At 40.8% G+C, this 22,377-nt stretch overlaps 1 protein-coding gene across 1 annotated transcript in view; it reads right to left on the bottom strand.

Moving 5' to 3' along the window:
- Window positions 1-22,377, bottom strand: part of LOC308298307 (scavenger receptor cysteine-rich domain-containing protein DMBT1-like) — a 58,761-nt gene that overhangs the window by 9,159 nt on the left and 27,225 nt on the right. The window contains exons 4-11 of the mRNA XM_080741882.1: window positions 16,933-17,244; window positions 11,102-11,428; window positions 6,580-6,891; window positions 4,571-4,684; window positions 4,387-4,419; window positions 2,947-2,967; window positions 2,223-2,239; window positions 231-276 (exon numbers count right to left, since the gene is read on the bottom strand). Of these exons, the coding sequence (XP_080598008.1) occupies window positions 231-276; window positions 2,223-2,239; window positions 2,947-2,967; window positions 4,387-4,419; window positions 4,571-4,684; window positions 6,580-6,891; window positions 11,102-11,428; window positions 16,933-17,244 (1,182 nt within the window). The remainder of the gene's footprint in view (window positions 1-230; window positions 277-2,222; window positions 2,240-2,946; window positions 2,968-4,386; window positions 4,420-4,570; window positions 4,685-6,579; window positions 6,892-11,101; window positions 11,429-16,932; window positions 17,245-22,377) is intronic.

Here is a 22,377-nt window from a genome sequence, read left to right as displayed (position 1 = left end):
TGCTCTGGTTTAGAAAAGAAAAATAAGAGTGATTGAGAGTAATGCATCACAGTAAATGTTGCCCTCTGCATCTCTACAGCCGTACTTAAATAGTAGTGTAATAACTGGTATAGTTTTGTAATAAGATATTGAGGATGTACACCCTGGCAAACAAAAGTCAGCACCAGCCACCAACATACTCATTGGTCACCTCAGGCATCGAACTGTACCAGGGACAAAACAAAACTCACCCTTTTCTGGAACCGTTTCGACTGAAGTCAAGTCACCACCAGCATCCTGATGAACAGAGTCATGTTACTTCACTCATACTGAATAATGTTATGTCTTGTATGGTATTGTCTAGAAGAGCAGTGGTTCTAAACCTTAACAGGCTACGACCCCCTACAATAATCATATTTGAACTGGGGCATTACATTGAGTTTGACACGGTTCCACAGATTGACAATCTGGCCAATGAAAACATAATTTTGGAGGTGTTAAAAAGGTCTTTAAGAGTCCTTAAATTGTCACTTTAGAAATGTGACTGATCACTGTTCAGTGAGAAAACAATGTTGCAGATTAAGCGTATAGATTTCAATTACATTTTCAATTCAAAGGAGCTTTATTGGCACGAGAAAATGTACGATTAAGCTTTAGCTGGACCCTCTGAAATTATTTGGGGACCTCCCTGGGGGTCCATACCCACAGCCAGTGTTGGGGAAGTTAAAGTTACATGTAACTGAGTTACGTAACTAAGTTACATTTTGCTGTAACTTGCTGGTAACTGGGTTACATTCATATTTCTGTAACTCGTCAAGTAATTGAGATACCTTTTGGGTAATTTTTGGCTCAAGTTACAAGTTACAAGTAGTTACAAGCGAAGTTATAATTTTACATTTAAGTTTTGTTAAGATTGACGATCAAATGTCCTCAACAGCTCATCATTTTCTTCTTTTTTAACTTTATTTTAGGAACAGAGATGTTTACTAAAGAAAATGTCAACCTTTTTTTTGTAGGATATTATATTTTGTTTCATGTACACCAAATGTACATTCTCAATTTAACGATGCAAAAAAACAGGAACTCAAGTTACTCAAGTTACTTTTTTCTATGTAACTTGAAACTTTATTAGTTATATTTCTCCAGTGGTATAACTTTAACTTGATTACTGTAAGTTACTGCCATGGTGAGTTACTTGTAACTGTACAAGTTACGCTTTCAAAGTAACTTCCCCAACACTACACACAGCTGAGAACAACTGGTCTACAGTAAGCTAAAGGTTTTCAATCTGAACCACAAACACACTGTGTCCACCAAAATGAACTGTGTGTCTTTCCCGCCACACAAGACTGGACAATTCCACTGTGATAAAACAAACACACACGCGCACACGCACACACACACACACACACACACACACACACACACACACACACACACTAGGGCATTAACGACTTGTGATTTTTGCAAGTCGACTCGACTCAGTAAAACGTTTAGTTGAAGTCGACTTTATCGTTTGATGATGTCATCACATCACACACAACACCGCAATTATTTTATAAAGTTTAAGTATATAGAGCGTATCTTCACATTTCTAAAGTGCCAATTTAAGGACTTTTTAATACCTCTAAAATGACAAATTAAACAATGTCCAAATTGTCAAATATATAGAGGCAGACAAATATATAGAGGCTCACAAGGCGTTGTGAGCATGTTGTGAGCATGTCGATTTTCACAATAGAACCATGTTATACCAAATGTAATGTAGCACTGTAATATTGGATCATTCTGCCCTTGACAATAAGCAATCCTACTGTTTGAATGCTGTACAGAAATAATGATAGAAAGAAATACAAAGGATTCTTATTCCCAACTTAGACTTTCGACTTTCTCTGGTGGGAGTCGACTTGTGTAATGAAGTCGACTCAGTCGACATGTCGACTTTTTCGTTAATGCCCTAATACACACACACCCACACCCACCCACCCACCCACCCACACACACACACACACACACACACACACACACACACACACACACACACACACACACACACACACACACACACACACACACAGTGGTCTATGACAATAGTGACTCCATGAAAGGGATCCTTGGTGCAAAATGTTGGAGATACATACCTGTTTTAATACATGGCATTAATTTGATGACTACTTAATAAGCAGTTGACCTACAGACATTGTGTAAATGAACAATTGTCATCTTGAATTTTGAACTCTTACCTGGGTCAGTGGAGCCTCTGTCATGACGTGTTTATATGAAATATAACAGGGGGAAATAGAAGAAGAATTCATTACAGTGACCACAAAACGAATGTGTTAAAGGGGCCACACCATAAAAAATTAACTCTAAGCATTGGTTTTCATTTCTGTGATTTTTCAAGAGGGTTTGTCCAAATGGTTCTCTCCTGAAAAGAGGACTGGTGTGATGTCTCACCAACTGAAGAGAAGGGACACATACTTTTGGGGTTGATTCTATTGAGACTATATATATGAGGTGGAACCATGAGGTGCTGCTAAGATTGGAATGATACAGAAAACATTATGATTGACTCTAAATGGTTCTCATCGTGGTTCTCTAATATTTTCTGTATCATTCCAGTTTTAGCCCAAAGACAGCACCCTGTTGCCAACAAAGGGCATTTTGGTAATGCATCTGAAACAGCTTGTAATTAGAGACAGACAGATCATGAAATATCAACATCCGAGTGGTTTGTTTAGGCTAAAACCTGTATAAAACCATATTATGGACCAACATTTATATAACATATATATTTTCAGGCGGACATAAGCTGTATTTTAACTAAAAATGATGGATGTTATATTTATACACATAGCGATACTATATAGGGGGGAATGGCTGCAGGTGTATTATAACCATTACATACACAATATCTACATTTCCTGCATAAACAAATGTGAACAATATAATATTGAAGGTTCTTACCCTGGTTGACCTCTTCTTCACCTGAAATAATATGAAATATTGGATTATATTACTATCAATGCTTGTGTATAACTCATGTGCTTATTTATACAGTCAACATTTACATGCATGCAGACATGTATTCACGCCCGTAGTGGAAAGTAACTAAGTATATGTATTCAAGTACAGTACTTTAAATACAAAACCACATCAGACCTATAATTTAGTTTAGTATTTGAGGTGTGGGAAATGGCTCCCAAATGTGCCTTTTTGCCCTAAATATGAAGAATTATATTCGTAATATTGGTTCTAATCAATGGACTAACTTAGAATAATATACATAGCTAATCTACATAATTGAATATATTAATGTACTAATCGTGAACATTACCGTTAACTTACCAATCATTTGAATACATAAATGTACTAATCTAGAATACTACCTCATTTCAATGTGTTGTATGCATTATAGTATTGTTTGGGACGCTATATAATGCCCCTTTGTAAGAATTGTGTCTGTTGCAGAGACGGTGAAGAAAAACACATTCCTAATGGCTATAAAGTTTGAGAGTGTCCAGTGTGCTAGACAGGCCTCCTTTGTGTGCCTCCACGTCTATGCATTTTGCAGTTTGTTGGTCTGAATTATGGCTGACTAAGAGTGACTAAAATTATGAGAAACATAGGCCTGGGGTCACATTGGGGACAGCATGTCAGCACGTATATATTTATCCTAAACACCATCGGACGGAGGAGGAAGTTGACTGGAACAACGAGAATGGAGAAGTGTGCATCAAGTCGGCTGATGTTTGACTCATTGGAAATACCCTTATGCATTGTATAAGCAAGTAAATAAAAAGGCGTCAGGGAGAGACAGACAGACGGTGTGCTGAGACTTCATGCCCTCACACAGCGGTGGATGTTGTGGCAGGGGCAGAAGTATCGACGCCCAGAGCAGCTCTGTAACCATTTCTATTATCCATTTGCATTATTGTATTACTTACTAATTGTTATTAAATCCATTCTAACGGCATATTCCTTCTCCTTCTCCTTAATTCACCATTCAAACCAACACGCAATTATGTGTTTGTCCCTTGGGTATAATTGGTAACTCATTGCACATATTTCTGGTTGAATAGACCCCCAAAACCTACAGAGGCGTGTAAAATGTGACCTTCTGCATAATGAGCACTTACTTTTGTTACGTTTAAGTACATTTTGACGCCAATACTTTTGCACTTTTTCCTCAAATAAATTGTGGATACTGAACTTGTACTTGTAACAGGCTATTTCTACCATAGGTTATTGATACTTTTACTTAAAGATGAAGTGCCATGATTCCCAAATGAATGATTCCCCCCCCCACACACACACACACACACACACACACACACACACACACACACACACACACACACACAAACACACAAACACACACGTGCGCACGCAAACATACAAACTTACCTTGTTGAAATCTGCTGGAGCTGGAGATTTCTCCTGTCGAAGTAGAGATGTGAGACAGTTAACGGAGGCACCATAATAATTATGATCTGCACGTTGTTATCATTATAAAAGACATGAATGGATGTTATATCAAATGTAGATTTAAAAAATAAATAAAATTATGTAAAATCAGTTCAAGACTTGCTAGTTTGCGCCCTCTTTTTCCAGTAGAAAAATGCCAGCGTTGCTGCCGATAAGATGATAATCATCACTGTGATAATGATCACTGCAATCCCACCAGGAGTCAGACTCACACCCTCTGAAAGACAATGAAACACATAGAATAGAGCAGGGTTCCCAAACTTTTTTTGTCTCAGGGCACCCCATAAATATGTTTTTAATCCGTGGCACCCCTACATTATAATTTTCACTCCAAGCACCTTAGATTTATAGCATATCATCGTTTTTGGGTGGAAACCGTTTTTCATTTGTATTTATCATCTATAAATGTACTAAAATAGTGACAACAGCAGATCTACAAGCACACAAGTGCTTGTAGATCGGCTGTTTTCACTAGTTTTGTGCGACAGTCTTGTATGATGAAGCAGGGCTTTGCTTTACCAAAAGATGTACACATTTGAAACTTGGAGATACAAGGTTTCTGCCCGACAGTGACAATATTTTAGTGATTATGTTGCGAGGAAAACGTTTAGATAATGGCCATTTTGGTTAGACCTGACTGAAAATAACTTTGTACTTCAGGTTTAAATATCTTTTGAAGTGTCCAAATAAATTACAAATATGATCAAATTGTCTCACGGCACCCCATGACTGCCGTCACAGCACCCCAGGGTGCCCTGTCACCCACTTTGAAAACCCCTGGAATAGAGCCATGACACAACTATTCATAATCAATCAATCAATCAATCAATCAATCAATCAATCAATCAACCAATCAAATAATACTTCCCCTTATCACGGTCTAGTCTTCTTATGATGAATGTGGATTTACCTTGCATAGTGTTTTCATTTACATGTGAATATATGGTTGGCACCATTCCATGTTGCATGAACTGGTCTGATGAGTGCACCAGAACAAAGTTCCTTTAACCTCGACTAAAGTTATGTATACATATGCATATGACGCTAACGTTGTAAACATCATAAATTGTAAATGGTGTATCTACAGTCGTGGCTAAAAGTATTGGCACCCTTGCATTTGTAAAAAAAATAAAAATAAAAAATCTTCCAGAAGCTTGGCAAATGAAAACATATTTTGCATCAACATACAGTATTTGGTTTGCAGAGGAACGCAACATGAAACTAGAATAAATACAGAATCCTCGCTCATTCTACACAGAAACTTGCATACGTACTTAAATACACAAGTGAATTTCAAGCAGGCTATTCACCTGGAACTCACATGTGGTGAGTCCAAGTTGACTTTAATCTTTAGTCACCACTACTGGAGATTATATGGAGTAAATTCCTCATTCTGCTGTTTTGTGTCACACACTGAGCATGGACCAAATAAAAAAGGAGAGAATTGTCAGGAGGTCAGATTGTAGCCAAACATGAACAATCTGAAGGCTCCAAGTCCATCTCCAGAGACCTTGATATTCCTTCACTGTACACAATCTAGATGATTGTGTGTTGTGTCTTTTTTTTTAAACAAATGCAAGGGTGCCAATACTTTTACCCACAACTGTACCGGTATATAGCGCTTTTTATCCAATTTCATTTTATTTTATTCACCCATCCACACACACATTCATACACCGATGGCGGACAAAACCATGCAAGGCACCAACCTGCACATCGGGAGCAATTAGGTGTTTAGAATTTTGCTCAAGGACTCTTCAACACTAACTCTGGGGGAGCCCGGGATTGGACTGGGAACCTCGCAGTTCCCATCCGGCCACTCTACGGGCCACTCTACCCCAGAGCCACTATGTACATAACCTGCTTCTACACACACTATCTGTTTGTACAGAATGCAAACAGATTATTCTTTGATTATATCTTTTTTCATCTTTTATTATTTGCCCCGTTCTCTTTTCTTGTCTTTTGCTTTTCTTTTGGAATATAAAGGCCTAAGTCAAGTCAAGTCAATGGATACAATATGGCTAAAATCTAAAATAAATTATAAGGGTAATAATAATAATAATAATAATAATAATAATTAATAACTAATTACAGTATATTCATTTTTACCTGAACAAACAACACTGGCGTCTTCGCTGTGATAACATTTGTCCTTTCCGATCCCTGCGTGTCTGCATTCCGAAAGCCTCGACTCGTTGCCCCAACAGCTGACATCAGTCAGCCAGGTCTTCATGTAACCACGTTGGAAGCTGGATGACTCTGGTGTTGACACGGCCCGTCCACAGTCCAACTGTCTACACACCACCTGGGCATCGTTCAGATCCCAGTCCTCAGCACACACCGTCCCCCAGGTGTAGGAGTAGTAGATCTCCACTCTGCCGGAGCAGGAGTTTGGACCACCGGCCAGCCTCACCGCATAATCTGAATTTATCAGTTGAGCGAGAATGAACACATACAAACATGACCATATTAGCAGCCCGAATGGAATCTTCTAATACAGTCAGTGCTGTCAGTTCAGAAAAAGGTAAGGTATGGTGCACGTGCAAGACTCCAGTCATGTTGCCATACCTTAGCAACAGGCATGATACATTTATTTTAAGAAGTACATTCAATTTTTTCCCCCAAAGTTTCTATGGTTTCTTGGGCTGGATATGGCAGTCTGGAACAGTTGTTCAAGTGTGGCTAAACTTGGCATAAAGTAAACGTGCCACAATTAACAATAATGAATTGCACCTGTGCAGCTGACCTGCGGAACCTGGGAATATGCCATTCTGTCAAGATGGGGTGAATACAAGTGTGGAGAATATAATTATAATACCTTGTTAAATGTTGCATTTGTAGTTATTTTTATGTAATTTAACAACATAAGCAGCACAGATAGACAAAGAGACATTCATGGATTTATATTTTAAAGTAACTTGTATTCTCCCCCCTGGACCCAGGGTATGGCAGCTGCATACCCCTGCCATACCCAATTGACGCCCCTGTTCTAATACAGTGTTTCTCAAAGTGGATTTCAGGGACTCTATAGGCTCTTTTATGGGGGTCTAAATTGACCCTTACAAGTCTGTAACTTAAAGGTGATACACCATGCATTTAAAAAGTATTTATGTCATATTGTTTAAGTCTCAAAAACATTTTTCAAAAGGTTTGAGGCTAAATTACCACTCCTGAATAGAGAGCCTCTCTCATTTTGAATGGCTCTCAGAGCATTTTCAGCTGCAGTACCACCTTTGGCCTGAACTGCGCCACCCCCCCCAAAATCCTTTTGGGAAAAAAAAAAAGTTTTGAAAAAAAAAAGTTTTTGAAAAGTTTTTGAAAAAGAAAAAAAAAATCAGAAATGGGACTTTGTGAGGATAGAAGGTGCTAGTGGGACCCCAAAAAAAGGTTTTAAAATAGGAAAAGTGAAATTTCATGGTGTATCACCTTTAACACATGGGCTGCTAAGGTTTATAACATTTCTAGCTGTTGCTGCTGCCACCGTTCACTTACGCTTTATTTTGAAGTGCCTCGGAAGCTTCGTGCGTGTGCACGTGGGTGTCCGCTGATGATTGAGGAAGATAATCCCTTTGTTTACAAAAGCTCGCAAAACTATAATCCAAAACGGGGCCGACCATCGCGGTAAAGTGTTGCCGTGAAAACAATCAGATCTCTGCTTCCCTGGCGCTCTTTTCATCTCATTCAAAGATAAAGCCCTTCTTATGTTTCAGAGGATAATATAAAGCAATGCAAACTGCCTCCGCCATTTTCTTCCCCTCTCTGTCACTGCCTGCTGCGGGGTTACATAATGGACTCGGGTCATTCAGAGGGCAGGCTGCAGTCACGTACAGTTAACCCTATGTTGCCTCGTCTCTCAACTAGATGTAAGCAATTTACCCCGAGTGAGAGGACATTATGCTCTGATAATGTCCTGTGTGAGGGGGTGATCGGACGAGGCGAAGCCGAGTCCGATAACACCCTCACACAGGACATTATCAGAGCATAATGTCCGACCCCGAGTGGTAAATAGCTTTTCTACCACTTTTTTCCGTATACATGAAAGAAAACACATAGTTGTAACTTGCAAGGATATTAAGTTACAATCATTATTGCCTATAAAACTTCCGCGACGACAGCAAATAGTTCCACAAACAACATCTTCTACTCACCACCAGATGACGCCAACTCCATGCAGAGAAAGATGTCTAGCATACAGCTAAGCTAACGTCAGTTAGAAGGACCGTTCCGGCCGTAAATAGAGGCTGTTCGCTTCCAGAAAGGCATAGGTTCAGAGAAAAGGGGCTTTAAAGTTGGCGGATTGCATTGGATCCAAATAAATCGGCGACGTCGTACGCACGTTAGTAAACATAGGACCGCTACGACCGTCATATGTTGGTTGGGGGAAAGGTGTTCCGACTACCTCCTGAAGTCCCCGGATGTACACTGAGGCGCATTGATCTCGTCCTCACACAACTGCGGCGGTTGTTCTGCCATAACCTCCGGAATTTAGCCAATCAGAATCCAGTATTTGAACATGTGACTAGAAAAAGTGGTAGAAAGCTCCTTTTGGCAGGGGGACACCTAGTGGCCTTAACTCGTCACTGAACGAGTTTGGCTCCCAAGTTGTTAAGTACTGTACTTAATTACAATTTTGAGGTATATGTACTTTACTTGAGTATTTCCAATTTCCAATACTTTAACTCCTACTGCACTACATCTCGGATCGAAATATTGTACTTTTACTCCACTACATTTATTTGAAAACTTTAGTTACTAGTTACTTTTCAGATATAAGTTATAATATTTTAAATCATACATGAACCACTTTAGCCATGTTAGGCTGTTTGAAAATAGCCGATCTACAAAAGATCTACAGTACAAGCTCACAACGCTTCACATTCTGTACTTTTACTTTTGGTACTTTAAGTAGATTTTGATGCCAATACTTTTATTTTTACTTTTACTCAAGTACATTTTTTATTCCATACTTTTACTTCTAAGGGTGCCCTCACACCAAAATACCTGGAGTGGAATCCGCCAATGCATTTCAATGAGAATGGAGCGTTTTTTTGCCAGTAGAGGATTTCTGCAGAAAACGCTCCATTCTCATTGAAATCCATTGGCGGATTCCACTCCAGGTATGTTGGTGTGAGGGCACCCTAAGGGTGCCCTCAGACCAAAATATGGTCGGCAGTGGATAAACTCTTCTGGTGCGCGGCTGGCAAAAAATGCAGAGAGCATATTCCGTCCCAAAGCCAGTGACGCCCCACTTCCCGCACCGCCCTCCCTCCCTGTAGCCTGTTACACTAGCGTAGCGATCCTCCTCATCTTTTACGTGTCAACTCTATAATGGACAGGCGAAGGGTACTCGCCCTTGCTTTATTGGAAGGGGAGATGCAACAAGCTAAAAAGAGAAGAGTTTGGGTGCATGAGACTCTTGATCAAAACAAAACATCTCCCAGTCCCTTCCTGATTCTCAGAATGTTACGCCTTCGACTCACCCGATTGGACAGAGGGGGGACACCAGAATCTGTGTGGAGAATGTAATTGCTCCAGCATAAACGCAAGGTCTGCGCGGAGCGCAGATATCCTCCACTGACATGAAACCGCCGCCTTCTCATTGAAATGCATTGGCGGAACGCGGATTCCACTCTCGTAGGTATTTTGGTCTGAGGGCAGCCTTACAGAGTATTTCTACATTGCAGTATTGATACTTTTACTTAAAGGGATATTTCACTTTAAAAAAAACCTTTGGTAATTTTATCGTCTAATCAGGCTTTTATGAACACCCTGAACAGTTTTTAATTTGCTTGATTCAATATTTAGATTTTTCATGTAAATGTTACCAGGCCCTCCAGGCCCAGGGCCTCTCCACATACACACCCATTGTAACTTCAAACTTCATTTTAACTCCCTGAGTGCCAAAAACGTCTTTTACACACTTTTTAATAAGGGTTCCTGGTGCCAAAAACGTTTTTTACACACTTTTGGTGTATGGTTTTGGTGTATGGTTTTAACACAACTCAAATTAAAAATCTTCACTTATATAGGTGTATATATACAGGAAATGAGCGCAAACTTGATATAATATCATATCATATCATATCATATCATATCATATCATATCATATCATATCAATTTTGCGCGTATTTCAAATATGACATATTTCCTCTATTTTCCTTTTACACCAGATTATATTATAAACGTTTTGGCCATTATCTCCATAACCGTTTATCGGATCGTCTTACTTTTTTTTGCTATGTAGACAGAAAAAATTAGCCGACCCAACCGTTCTATGTTTATAGCCCGGCCGTGCACGCTCGTGCACGTTAGCCGTTTAGCCAAAATTAAACAAAATGGCTGGCATCAAGGGCCATTAAATAATGTAAAGTCAGGCATTCAGTGAAACCATGATAGATTCTTTAAAAACACCCATTATTTTTTTCTGGTGACTCATATTACCCTCCTAATGCGTGAGCAGGCCGTGTTCTTTCGATAACTTTTTTCATTTATTTTTAATAATTATTGTATTGTAATGTATTTCAATTTTTCCATTGGTGTGCATGGGGAGAAAAGCCCATAAGGTGTTTCCCTGTTGAAAGTGGAATATCCCTTTAAGTAAAGAATGTAAGTACTTTTTCCACCACTGACCGTCACAAACAACGCCAGCGTCGTCCGTGTGAAGACAGTAGTGTTTTCCAATCTCTGCGTGTCTGCACTGCGAGAGGCTCGATTCGGCGCCCGAGCAGTTGACCTGATCCAACCAGATGTTACCGGCACCCGGTCCGAAGCGTGCCTCCCCTGGTGCTGCCAGAGCCTTCCCACAGTCTAACTGTCTGCACACAACCTGGGCATCGCTCACATCCCAGCCATCGTCACACACTGTCCCCCAGCCAGCGTCACCGCTGCCACCGTACTTCATTTCCACTCTGCCGGAACAGGAGTTTGGGCCGCCGACCAGCCTCACTGGATAACCAGCTGAGGGAGAAAAAAGCAAGCAAAATGAAAACGTAAAAAATGGAAACAGGATTTTCCTGGATGAAATTCGAATTGAATCTTGCACTCTACATCGCTGAACATTGAAGTGATTCCTTTCTAAACACAGTATACATGTTAAAAGTAATAGTGTGAGAAATATGTGAAAAAGGTGTTCACTTCCGGCAGAAAGCGTGCTAGAGGTATTTTTGTGCGCTGAATTAAAAAATTTACAGATCCAAACCCATGGGATCTGGTGGCTAAAAAGACCCCCAAAAACATCTTCTTTAAGTAGCATGTGAGGGGTCTATCTAGGGATTTTTCATGATTCTGAATCCATTGCAAGCATTTGTTTTGCACGAAAAACATTCATGGGCTAGAAATGGACCCCACAAAACTATGGTTTAGTATGGTTTAGTGATGAGTCATCACTTTTCACAGTTTTGTAGGGTCCATTTTTAGCCCAAGGGATGTTTTTGTGCAAAACAAATGCTTGCAATGGATTCAGAATCATGAAAAACCCCTAGATACGTAAAACTGGAACGTAAAAATGGAAACAGGATTGTCCTGGATGAAATTCGCATTGAATCTTGCACTCTACATCAGGGGCGTCACAAGGGGGGGGGGGGGGGACTGAGTTACTAGGGCCCAAGGTGGAGGGGCCCTAGTAACTTTAGCTATTGAAAAATAGCAGATCTACAAGCTCACAGCGCTGCGAGCTTGTAGATCTGCTATTTTTGAAAAGTCTTGAAAATGTGTGCAAATCTTTGAATATATGTATTTTAACATTTGTAACTCAGATTTTGCTTCTGGGGGGTCCCTGGAACTAAGTATTTTGGGATGGGGGTCCGTGGCCAAAAACATATCATTTTGGGGGTCCTTCACATGAAAAAGTTTGAGCACCACTGACATGGAAACATGCACACATTTTCACGATTTTTCAAAGATCTGCTATTTTTCAATAGGGGGCCCACAATGAATCCTTGTACCCAGGGCCCAGAATTTGGTGTGACGTCCCTGCTCGCTGAACATTGAAGTGATTCCTTTCTAAACACAGTATACATGTTAAAAGTAAGGGCTGAAAGTACGTCAAAAGTCTGAGACCTAACACACGAATTGTGGAGTTAGACCATTTAAACCAGTGGTAATCAGTGCTATTTTTTATTATTTTATTTTTTTCATGTTTAAACTTTGTTTAATCTTTTTCAATACAGTATGACACAGTGTCCCAACTGCTTTTGCTCCAGAAACAATTTGATAGCCCAAAAACAAAGCTTTGAACGGCCAGCCCTTCTAGTCGGGGGATATCTTAAAAAGTCCTGGAATAAATTCCTTACCAAAAATTCCTCACCAATGTGTTTGTAAAGGTCTCTAGTAACACATTTCACAAAGACTGAAATTCAGTTTCCCTAGTAGAATCCGTTACAGCTGATGAAAGTTGGGGTTCCATTAACTTAACTATACAGGAAAAATCAAACCAAATTAAATATGCTTTAACTAGCATGCAAGGGGTCAAACTATTTTTTTTCCATGATTCTGAATAGCGGAGCGGCTAACTGCCCTTTTTCACCAGAATCTTTCAGTTCATGATAAAAGCGTGAAAATTGGCATGAACAGTCTCCATGGGTCACTTGACAAGAAAATTGTCCGAGGCAATTGAAATTTCAAGATGGCTGCCATTTTTCAAGATGGCCACCACCGTAGTGAAGCAATTAAGTGCTTTAAGGGTTTATTTGATGATACAAGCATGGAAATTGTTATGAGCAGTCTCTGTGGGTCACTTGACAATAAGCCACCCACAGCTACTTGAAATTTCAAGATGGCGGCCATTTTTCAAGATGGCCACCACCTTAGTGGAGCACTAAGTGATATAATGGTTTATTTGGTGATACAAGCATGAAAATTCCCATGAGCTGTCTCAAAGGCTCATTTGACAAGACAATGCTCACAGCCACTTTAAATTTCAAGATGGCAGACATTTTTTAAGATTGCCACCACCTAAATGGAGCATTAAACAATATCATTGTTTAGTTAATGACACAAGCATGCAAATTATTATGATCAGTCTCTATGACAAGAAATCACTTCCAGCCACTTGAATTTTTTATTTTCAAGATGCCTGCCCCCTGGATCCTCAAAAGATCCATTTTCTCATAGAAATGTATTTATTTTTCATTAAGGACGATTTGGTGTCATTTTATTTTAGAACAACTTTTAACACATGATCAAAATACAAAATGTGTTGATCATAGATAGATTAGAAAAGAGTGAATATCTGCACTACCAGGGCACAAACCGGATGGTGTACAGATCACACAGGATTTAAATGGCATGAATGATTGGATTAAGTGTAGGGTTAAGGCATGAACTTAGTTGTATCCCATACATCAAAGTGCTTGGTAAAAGGTGGTAAAAGGATAAACTACTGCTGCTGAAGACGCCGAAGATACCAAAGATATCCATGTCAAGAGGCCAAGAAGATCCCAGCCCTCAAAAGCTTTGTGCTTTATCTGTGAAGATGAGAGTGCAACGTCCCCCTTACAGGACACAAATATGCTTTGCAAGGAGCTTCTTGTCGCTTCATTAACCCTTTCATTAAGGTTCATAATAATTGTGTCCTGTAAGGGGGACGCTGCACTCGCATCTTCACAGATAAAGCACAAAGCTTTTGAGGGCATGGATCTTCTTGGCCTCTTGACATGGATAGTTTTGGTATCTTCTGTGTCTTCAGCAGCATGGGCACCGGTCGCGAGGACGTCCCACAAAAACATACGTGGACGTACTCAAGGAAGACGTAGGGACACAGAACACCAATGAGCTGGCCAGATGTATGGAGAACCGAGATGACTGGAAACAACGATGGAGGGCTCGTCTGAGGACGACCTAGATAGATAGCAGCAGTAGATTCTCTCTTTTGGGCCCTTTCCAGCTCTGTGTTGTTGAACTTAAGTTTACAGCTTGAATGATATTTTGCCCTGTCTTGTCAATGTGCTTTCTATGCCATCACCTTCCTCTAGTCGGGTTGGACTTAGTAAGATAGGCAGCGCATTGATCTTATTTATAGTGACTCATAGAATAGACTATGTGACAACCAGAAATAGTCTGCTGACCACCGGAGAGACGGGTGACAGCTGGAATGTAGACGGCATCCGGGAACAGGTTGGGTTAGTGCCAGCTAGTCAGCTTGTGTCTTCCGTGAGGGAGAAGCCCAACAAACCCACAGTTAGGAGGGCCATTCAAGCCGCAAGCGGAGCCTGCATGCAGCACCGCCACCACCATTGGGCCAGGTCGAGCCTACAGTACCATTGCAGCTCAAGAATGTACCACTCCTGAGTGAAATGTCTGGGGCTGGAGTCTGGTGCAACGCACAGGTCCTGGACCTGGTGAGAAATAGGAGGGGCCCGGACAGGAGTCAATCCACAAAGCCTAGTCCCTCCATGTGCCAGATCTTCCTCTCCCAGTCACGGCAGAGTGTTCCAGAGCGGTGGAGTGAATGGTCCTGTCTTTCCCCAATGGGACTGATCGTGGGTAGCTACTGGGACATAAGTCTTAATAACTTAATCAACCCCAGCTGGGTCACCCAAGTGAGGGGCATGATGTTGCGAGACCCGAAACCCCGATGAGCTTGGGCTACATCACTGATGATACGTCCCAGGTGCATCCATGGGATGTTTTTTTTAATGAAATAATGTAACATTTCTTGCAATGTTATCATAACCAGTACGATTGTGCTCTCTGCTGAATAAACTCGGCTAAATTAGTTTTTTCCTCAGTGACCTATTGACAAATGAAACATCTGTCCCAGTTAGTTTTCTCAAGTGTTATGATGGCTTCTGCCATGTCTTAGGCAGAGGGTTTATCCTTTTACCACCTTTTACCAAGCACTTTGATGTATGGGATACAACTAAGTTCATGCCTTAACCCTACACTCAGTCCAATCGTTCTTCCAATGCCATTTAAATCCTGTGCGATCTGTACACCATCCTTTTAATTAAAACCCCATTAACCATGGATCGGCTCTCCCGCGCTGGCACAACCTGTCAATTCAGGTGCGGCTATCTAACTTGCTGATATTGAACCCCATTCTGAGTTTAACAGCAGTGATATATCACCAATGTGCCCTGGTAGTACAGATACTTTTCTAATCTATCTATGATCAACACTGTTGTATGTTGACGTGTTAAAAGTTGTTCTTTAACATAATCTAAAATAAAATGTCACCAAATCGTCCTTAATGAAGAATACATACATTTCTATGAGAAAATGGATATTTTGAGGATCCAGGGGGAAGCCATCGTGAAAATAGAAATATCAAGTGGCTGGAAGTGATTTCTTGTTATAAAGACTGCTCATACCAATTTGCATGCTTGTGTCACTAACTAAACAATTACATTAATTAATGCTCCATTTAGGTGGTGGCAATCTTGAAAAATGGCTGCCATCTTGAAATTTCAAGTGGCTGTGGGTGTTTTCTTGTCAAATGAGCCTTTGAGACAGCTCATGGCAATTGTCATACTTGGATCACCAAATAAACCCTTATATCACTTAACTCTCCTACTGCCAGATTATTTATTTATTTATTGGGTCTGGTGCCATCAAAAAGCGGCGTACCTTTGCGACGTTATAGTAGATAGATAGACATTTTTTTTTTTTTTTTTTTTTTTTTTTTTTTTATTGTGCAATAGTGCACTTTGGTCTGCCAGGCAGCAGAGGGCGGCGTCATGCGAGAATGATTCAGACCAGTCACTGGCCACAGAGCCTCACAGCCAGAGAAATCAACAAGGAAGTGAATTGGTCTCCGTTGATGTTAACGCATAATGGATTTTTTACACCATCACCGCGGAAAATGTGTTTACAGTACACGGCGGCGCGACCCCTCATCAGCTTCAACAAGGTAAGCGAACGAACGAACGAACGCGAACGAGCGCCGTATTGGCGCGGAGGTCTCTTGAGAATTGGGGCGAACAGGAACGTCCAAAGCGGTATAAGAGTTAATTGCTTCACTATGGTGGTGGCCATCTTGAAAAATGTCCGCCATCTTGAAATTTCAATTGCCTCGGACAAATCTTTTTGTTTTTTTTGTTTTTTTTTGAAGAAAAAAAAAATTGAAAAAAAGAAATTTTGGAAAAAAAAGAAAAAAATCTTTCAAAAACTCCGCCTTCCCAAAACCAGAGAAAGACACAATGGTCAGAAATGGGACTTTGTGAGGATAGAAGGTGCTAGTGGGACCCCAAAAAAAGGTTTTAAAATAGGAAAAGTGAAATTTCATGGTGTATCACCTTTAAAGCAGATTTATTTTGGTGTGTTTTATCCTGTATAGTTAATTTAATGGGACCCCAGCTTTCATCAGCTGTAACGGATTCTCCTAGGGAAACTGAATTTCAGTCTTTGTGACATGTGTTACTAGACACCTTTACAAACACATTGGTGAAGAATATTTTTGGTAAGGAATTTATTCCAGGATATTACACTATTTCTGAAGATATCCCCCGACTATTCACATTTACCTTCACAAACAACACCAGCATCGTCACTGTGTTCACACGCGGTGAGTCCGATCGGCATATGATGGCACTGCGAGAGCTTGGATTCGGTGCCTGCACATCTGACATGAGTCAGCCAGATGTTTCCTTGGCCTGGTCCGAAGCGTGCCTTCCCCGGTGCCGACAAGGCCCTTCCACAGCCCAGCTGTGTGCACACGACCTGGGCGTCCTTCGCATCCCAGAGACTGTCACACACCGTCCCCCAGGTGTCATTGTAGAAGGTCTCTACTCTGCCGGAGCAGGAGTTTGGGCCGTTGACCAGCCTCACTCGGTCGACTGCGAGAGAAAAGAAACAGGGATGGCAGTGGCGTCAGTTCAGAAAAAAGCTAAGGTATGGCAACATGTCATGCTCGCTAGTTTTGCTTTTATCTCATCCATGTTTGTTGTTCATTCACTCCCGCGTGTGGTTCCGCTGCCAGTGTGGTTGACTGATTGGCAACAGTCATGTTGCCATACCTTAGGGCATGATACATTTATTTTAAGAAGTACATTTTATTTTTCCCCCCCGTTTCTACGGTTTCTTGGGCTGGATAAGGCAGCCTGGAACGGTTGTTCAAGTGCAGCTAAACTTGGCATGTTAGTAAACGTGCCACAATTATTAATTACATAATCCTCTAATCGCAATTATTTGACATAATCGCAATTAATTTGTCATGATCGTCATAATCGTTTACATGTTGAAAAATGTTTCAAACATTTTAAAAAATGTGGAAATAGCCAATCAACGAGCTCTCAATGTGAGCTTGCAGATTCAGCTATTTCCACTATCGATGTTCTTTTTGAAGTATAAAGTTGTCAAATATGTCAGTCATTTCGTTATATCTGCCGCATGCAACTTCAAAGCCTACAAGCCGAACAGAAATGTAATTTTCAACGACAAAAACTCAATTAAATCGTTAATTGCAATTATTTAAGTGACAATTAATCGACATGTAAAATGTCATAGTGGCCCTACCGGTGGGCTCACTATACATGAGGGCCAGTGGGCCCTAACCCTAACCACCCTGGTACATGAGGGCCAGTGGGCCCTAACCCTAACCACCCTGGTCAGAATAGCCGATGAAAACGGCATGAACCTACAGACACCGGAAGTGGCGGAAGTGCTGCGGTTAAAGGAAGTTACGTCATGCATTGCAGTCCGTTTACATAAAGATTGTAGCTCTTAACTCGTTCTTAATAGGTGTCCTTTGTCAGAATCCATGTTTTTGTTTGGATATTGTTTATTACGAGCGCAACCGATGGGTCGGGAGAAGTAGAACAGTTTTTTTCGCCAGCGGGGAAAATGAAAAAACGATAACATCCGGTGAAATTCTCCTGGCGGAAGTAGCACCGTTTCATGCCGTTTCAGGCTTTTCTCTTCGCAGATGACTAAGCCTGGCTACGCACAGAGCAGAGAGACATCACATGATTGGCCCAGTGGCTTGCCTATCATCTACTACCAGCCCAGTAGCCCAATCACAGGCTACGGTGGCCCAGGAGTCCCACCAAAACATATAATATCTGATACAAGCCCATAATGTGTAGCCGGCTCTAGAGCAGGGGTCTTCAACATTTTCAGGCCAAGGACCCCTTAGTTGAGAGAGAGATGAAGCAGGGACCCCTACAACCTGTTCATAGATTCCATATAGTTTCATTGTGTATGTTGGATTCATGTCAATTTGTGTTTTCAGATATTTAACCACTTGAACTGTCAATAAACTTGACCTTTCACTATGTACTTAGTCTGCTCTTTTTCCCCTCTACACCAAAGCTCTTTGCCAAAAATAGCCGATCTACAAGATTTGTAGATCTGCTATTTTGGCTAAAGTTCTCAGAATATGGATAATAGGGTTCAAGTGGTTAATATAAAAAAGGAGAACAAAAAGTTTCTATCATAAAAAGATTTGGAGGACCCCCTGTAGTGACTCTGGGGACCCCCTGTTGAAGACCCCTGCTCTAGAGGGTAGCACAGGTCCAAAAAATGAGACCAGTCCCCGAAACGGAATCGAGGATATTTGGACCGAACCGAATTTACCCGAGAAACATTGTGATTTACCAGCCCCGGCCAGAAACGGCACAGAGAATAATTGGATCTGGTCCGAAATGGAGCCGATTAACAGTTTTACTGCCAGATGTTATTATTTATTTATTGGGTCTGGTGCCAGCAAAAAGCAGCTTACCTTTGCGACGTTATAGAAAAAGAACTACCGTAAATCACCAATTAGTAGCCCGGGCGTTTATTTCGCAAAATGGGGTCGGACCCCGGGCGCTTAAAAGAGACCAGGTGGCTATTGGTAACAGGCTTTTATTTATTTTGGCACTGGCCAGCACTGGGCCATTAATTGGTTACTTTTCTCAAACTATAAGGCTAACAATATGGCAAGGTTTATATTTTACCCCCCATGCATGCGTGTTTGCAGATGTACTGTAACTGTATGTGCAAATGTGCACCCAACTAATACAATTTCATGTTATGGCTGGACTTCTTTCCTCTTTATCACAGATACAAACTGTTCCTGTTTTTTAGGGATGTTCCTAGCACTTAATTTCACTGATGTGTACACAACATTTTTGGAAACAAAAATAGACCTATTCAATCCGAAAATTAATTGATTCATTTATTTATTGGAATTATATATAGCCCAAACTGAGCACATTTCAATCTATTAGGACAAATCTCGTTTGAAAAAAAATATCAAGAGTATATGAAAGCCTTTTAAAAATGTGTATATTATTGGAATCTGCTCCAAAATAAGTCATTACATCAGCCAACAAAAGACGCATCTAGGTTAAATACCAATTAACTCCAGCGCACCGCAGCTGGACAGACTCTGGACTAGTCTGAAGCATATGCAACCAAGTGACCAGCTCAGCACTCCTCAATGTTACTTTAATCCATAATGTAGCCTATGGAATTCTCAGCCAACACCAACTATTGATTAAGCCTCCATGGTCTCACCTCAAAATAGTGGATTATTTAAATCTTCAAATAACCGGATCACAACGAGGCAGCGCAGCGGGCATGTAAACTACTCGAGGTAACGATTGATTAACATCCAGTAGCAGAGATTTCTACATCAAGATCCTTTGCCATCAAAGTATTCACACACAGTTTAGGCTACGCTTTAAAAACTTTTCAGAGCCTATCAAATGATTTTTAACAGAGGGAGCAGTAGACTGCCTGCCTGTATTCCCTGCCTGGTACCGGTGCGTGCACTGAGCGAGTGCGGTGCGTTGCGAGTCGCGACGTGCTGTGAGCACGTCGCTGTTGTATTTGCTGTTTTCAGTGCACCACTGCCATGCAACATAAATGACCAGTTAAGTTAAATAAATAGCAAATAATACCAAACAACCAAACAAAGATAACATAAATGGCAAATAATGGCCCGGGCTGTTACATAAAACCAAATCCAGATAATATAAATTGCAATTAACTGCCCGGGCGATTAAACGAACCTGGCGCTTATTTGAGACAGGCGTTTATTCCGCAAAATGGGGTCGGACCCCCCGCGGATATATGAGACCCGGCGGCAGTTTGCCACCGGGCGATTAATTGGTGATTTCCGGTATTCATTTATTTTATTTTATTTTTAATTTATTTTTATTTTTTTATTATTACATAGTACTTTGGTCATACTGGCAGCAGAGGGCAGCCTCATGCAAGAATTAACGTGAATTGGGCCGCTTCGCCTGCCATACATTCAGACCACTGAATCGCTTCAGAGCAACAGATGCAGAGAAAACAACAAGGAAGTGATTTGGTACTCCATTGATGTTAACGTGTAGTGGATTTTTGAGAGCAGCATTACGGGAGATGTTTTTACTGTACACGGCGGCGCGACCCCTCATCAGCTTACGGACATCAAACAAGGTAAAAGAACGAGCGTTCGTATTGGCTTTGAGCAGCGTTCAGAATTGGGGCGAACAGGAACGTCCGTAGCAGTAAAAGAGTTAAAATAGGATCCGATCCTAAATGGAGCCGGGGAAAATGGAGCCGGACTGGCCTGGACTTAAGAACTGCACTTTGTCCGATGCTATATTATGCTTATTTAGAACAGACACTATGGATTTTAGAATGCTATAGGCTATATGCATATACGCCATTTTGTTCTACTTCCGGGTGTCTTTCGACTTCCTTCACAGGTGTTACTGATGATACTAATGAAGGGTCTGTTCCATTCTGGTCAAACAGAGTCTGGGTGCTGATATTGTGCATGTTGGCTCACTGGAAACACTCTGCTACACCAGTGGGTCTCAAAGTGTCCTTGAGTGGGTTCCAAATGTCCCCATACAGGTGTATAACAGTGTACAAATGGAAGCAAATGGACCTGCAAGGGTCCATTTGATTCCATTTGTTGATTCCATTTGTTGAGTTGAGTTATGAGGGTCCTTGAAATTAAAGAACCACTGTACAATAAATCAAACAGAGCCTTCATTAGTATCATCAGTAACACCTGTGAAGGAAGTCGAAAGACACCCGGAAGTAGAACAAAATGGCATATATGCATAGAGCCTATTACAACGCGTAAGTCTATGTGTCCGAACACAGCTGAGGGCTAGTCATTGATTTTTTTGTTTTTTTTTGTTTCTCTTCACATTAATTTAAAAAAAGTCTTATTTACATGCAGAGTTAAGCTCTGGCGTTTAAGTGAAATGTAGCCTGATATTTATGAAATGCTTTTGTGGCTTTACCACATTTTAGAAAAAAAAAAAAAGTAATTTCAGGGCTGGAAATGACTGCCCCTCTGCTATGCTGGGTCACCTATAATAATAATTTTACAGTTGAAGGGTTTAATATAAATATATATTTTAAAGCTCAGATCCTCTCGGATCCTTACGGGTAAATGCATTTCAGAATGCCCCGAACGAGACCCGCAGCAATTGGTCCTTATGACTCTGACCTCTAAGGACCTTCCAGGGAGGGTGCTCTTGTGCGTCTTGCTGCCTCACCCTTTCTTGTTTTTTTCTTTTGCCAGTTGTTTTTACCGCTCTGACCTTTGGACACTGCACTATTAGGTAAACTGCACTTAGGTTGTGTTTTAGTAGTTTAATTTTGTTGTATTTCTGCTTGTATTTGACATGTTGAGTTGAGATACTTGTTGCACTAACTAGCATTGACTGTTATGGTCAATGGTTTGATTTGGGCACTGTATTATATTGATAGTTGTGCTTTAGGACACTTTATGTATATATATATTTATATTTAATATTTGTTCCCTTTCTTGATGTACTTCATTTGAAAGAAACACTTGTGATTTTCGCTTAAACAACGTCAGACACGCACAGCACGTGAGCAGCAGCTCGCAATCACAATCAGTCAAGCACACTGGCAGCGGAACCACACGCGGGAGTGAATGAACAACAGACATGGATGAGATAAAAGCAAAACAATTCGACAAGGGCCAAGTCGGACTTGTGGGATAAATTTGG

Source organism: Nannobrachium achirus, assembly GCF_963921795.1.
Source record: "Nannobrachium achirus genome assembly, chromosome: 14".
Classification (NCBI taxonomy): domain Eukaryota; kingdom Metazoa; phylum Chordata; class Actinopteri; order Myctophiformes; family Myctophidae; genus Nannobrachium; species Nannobrachium achirus.
This window is presented reverse-complemented; position numbering and strand designations above follow the sequence as displayed.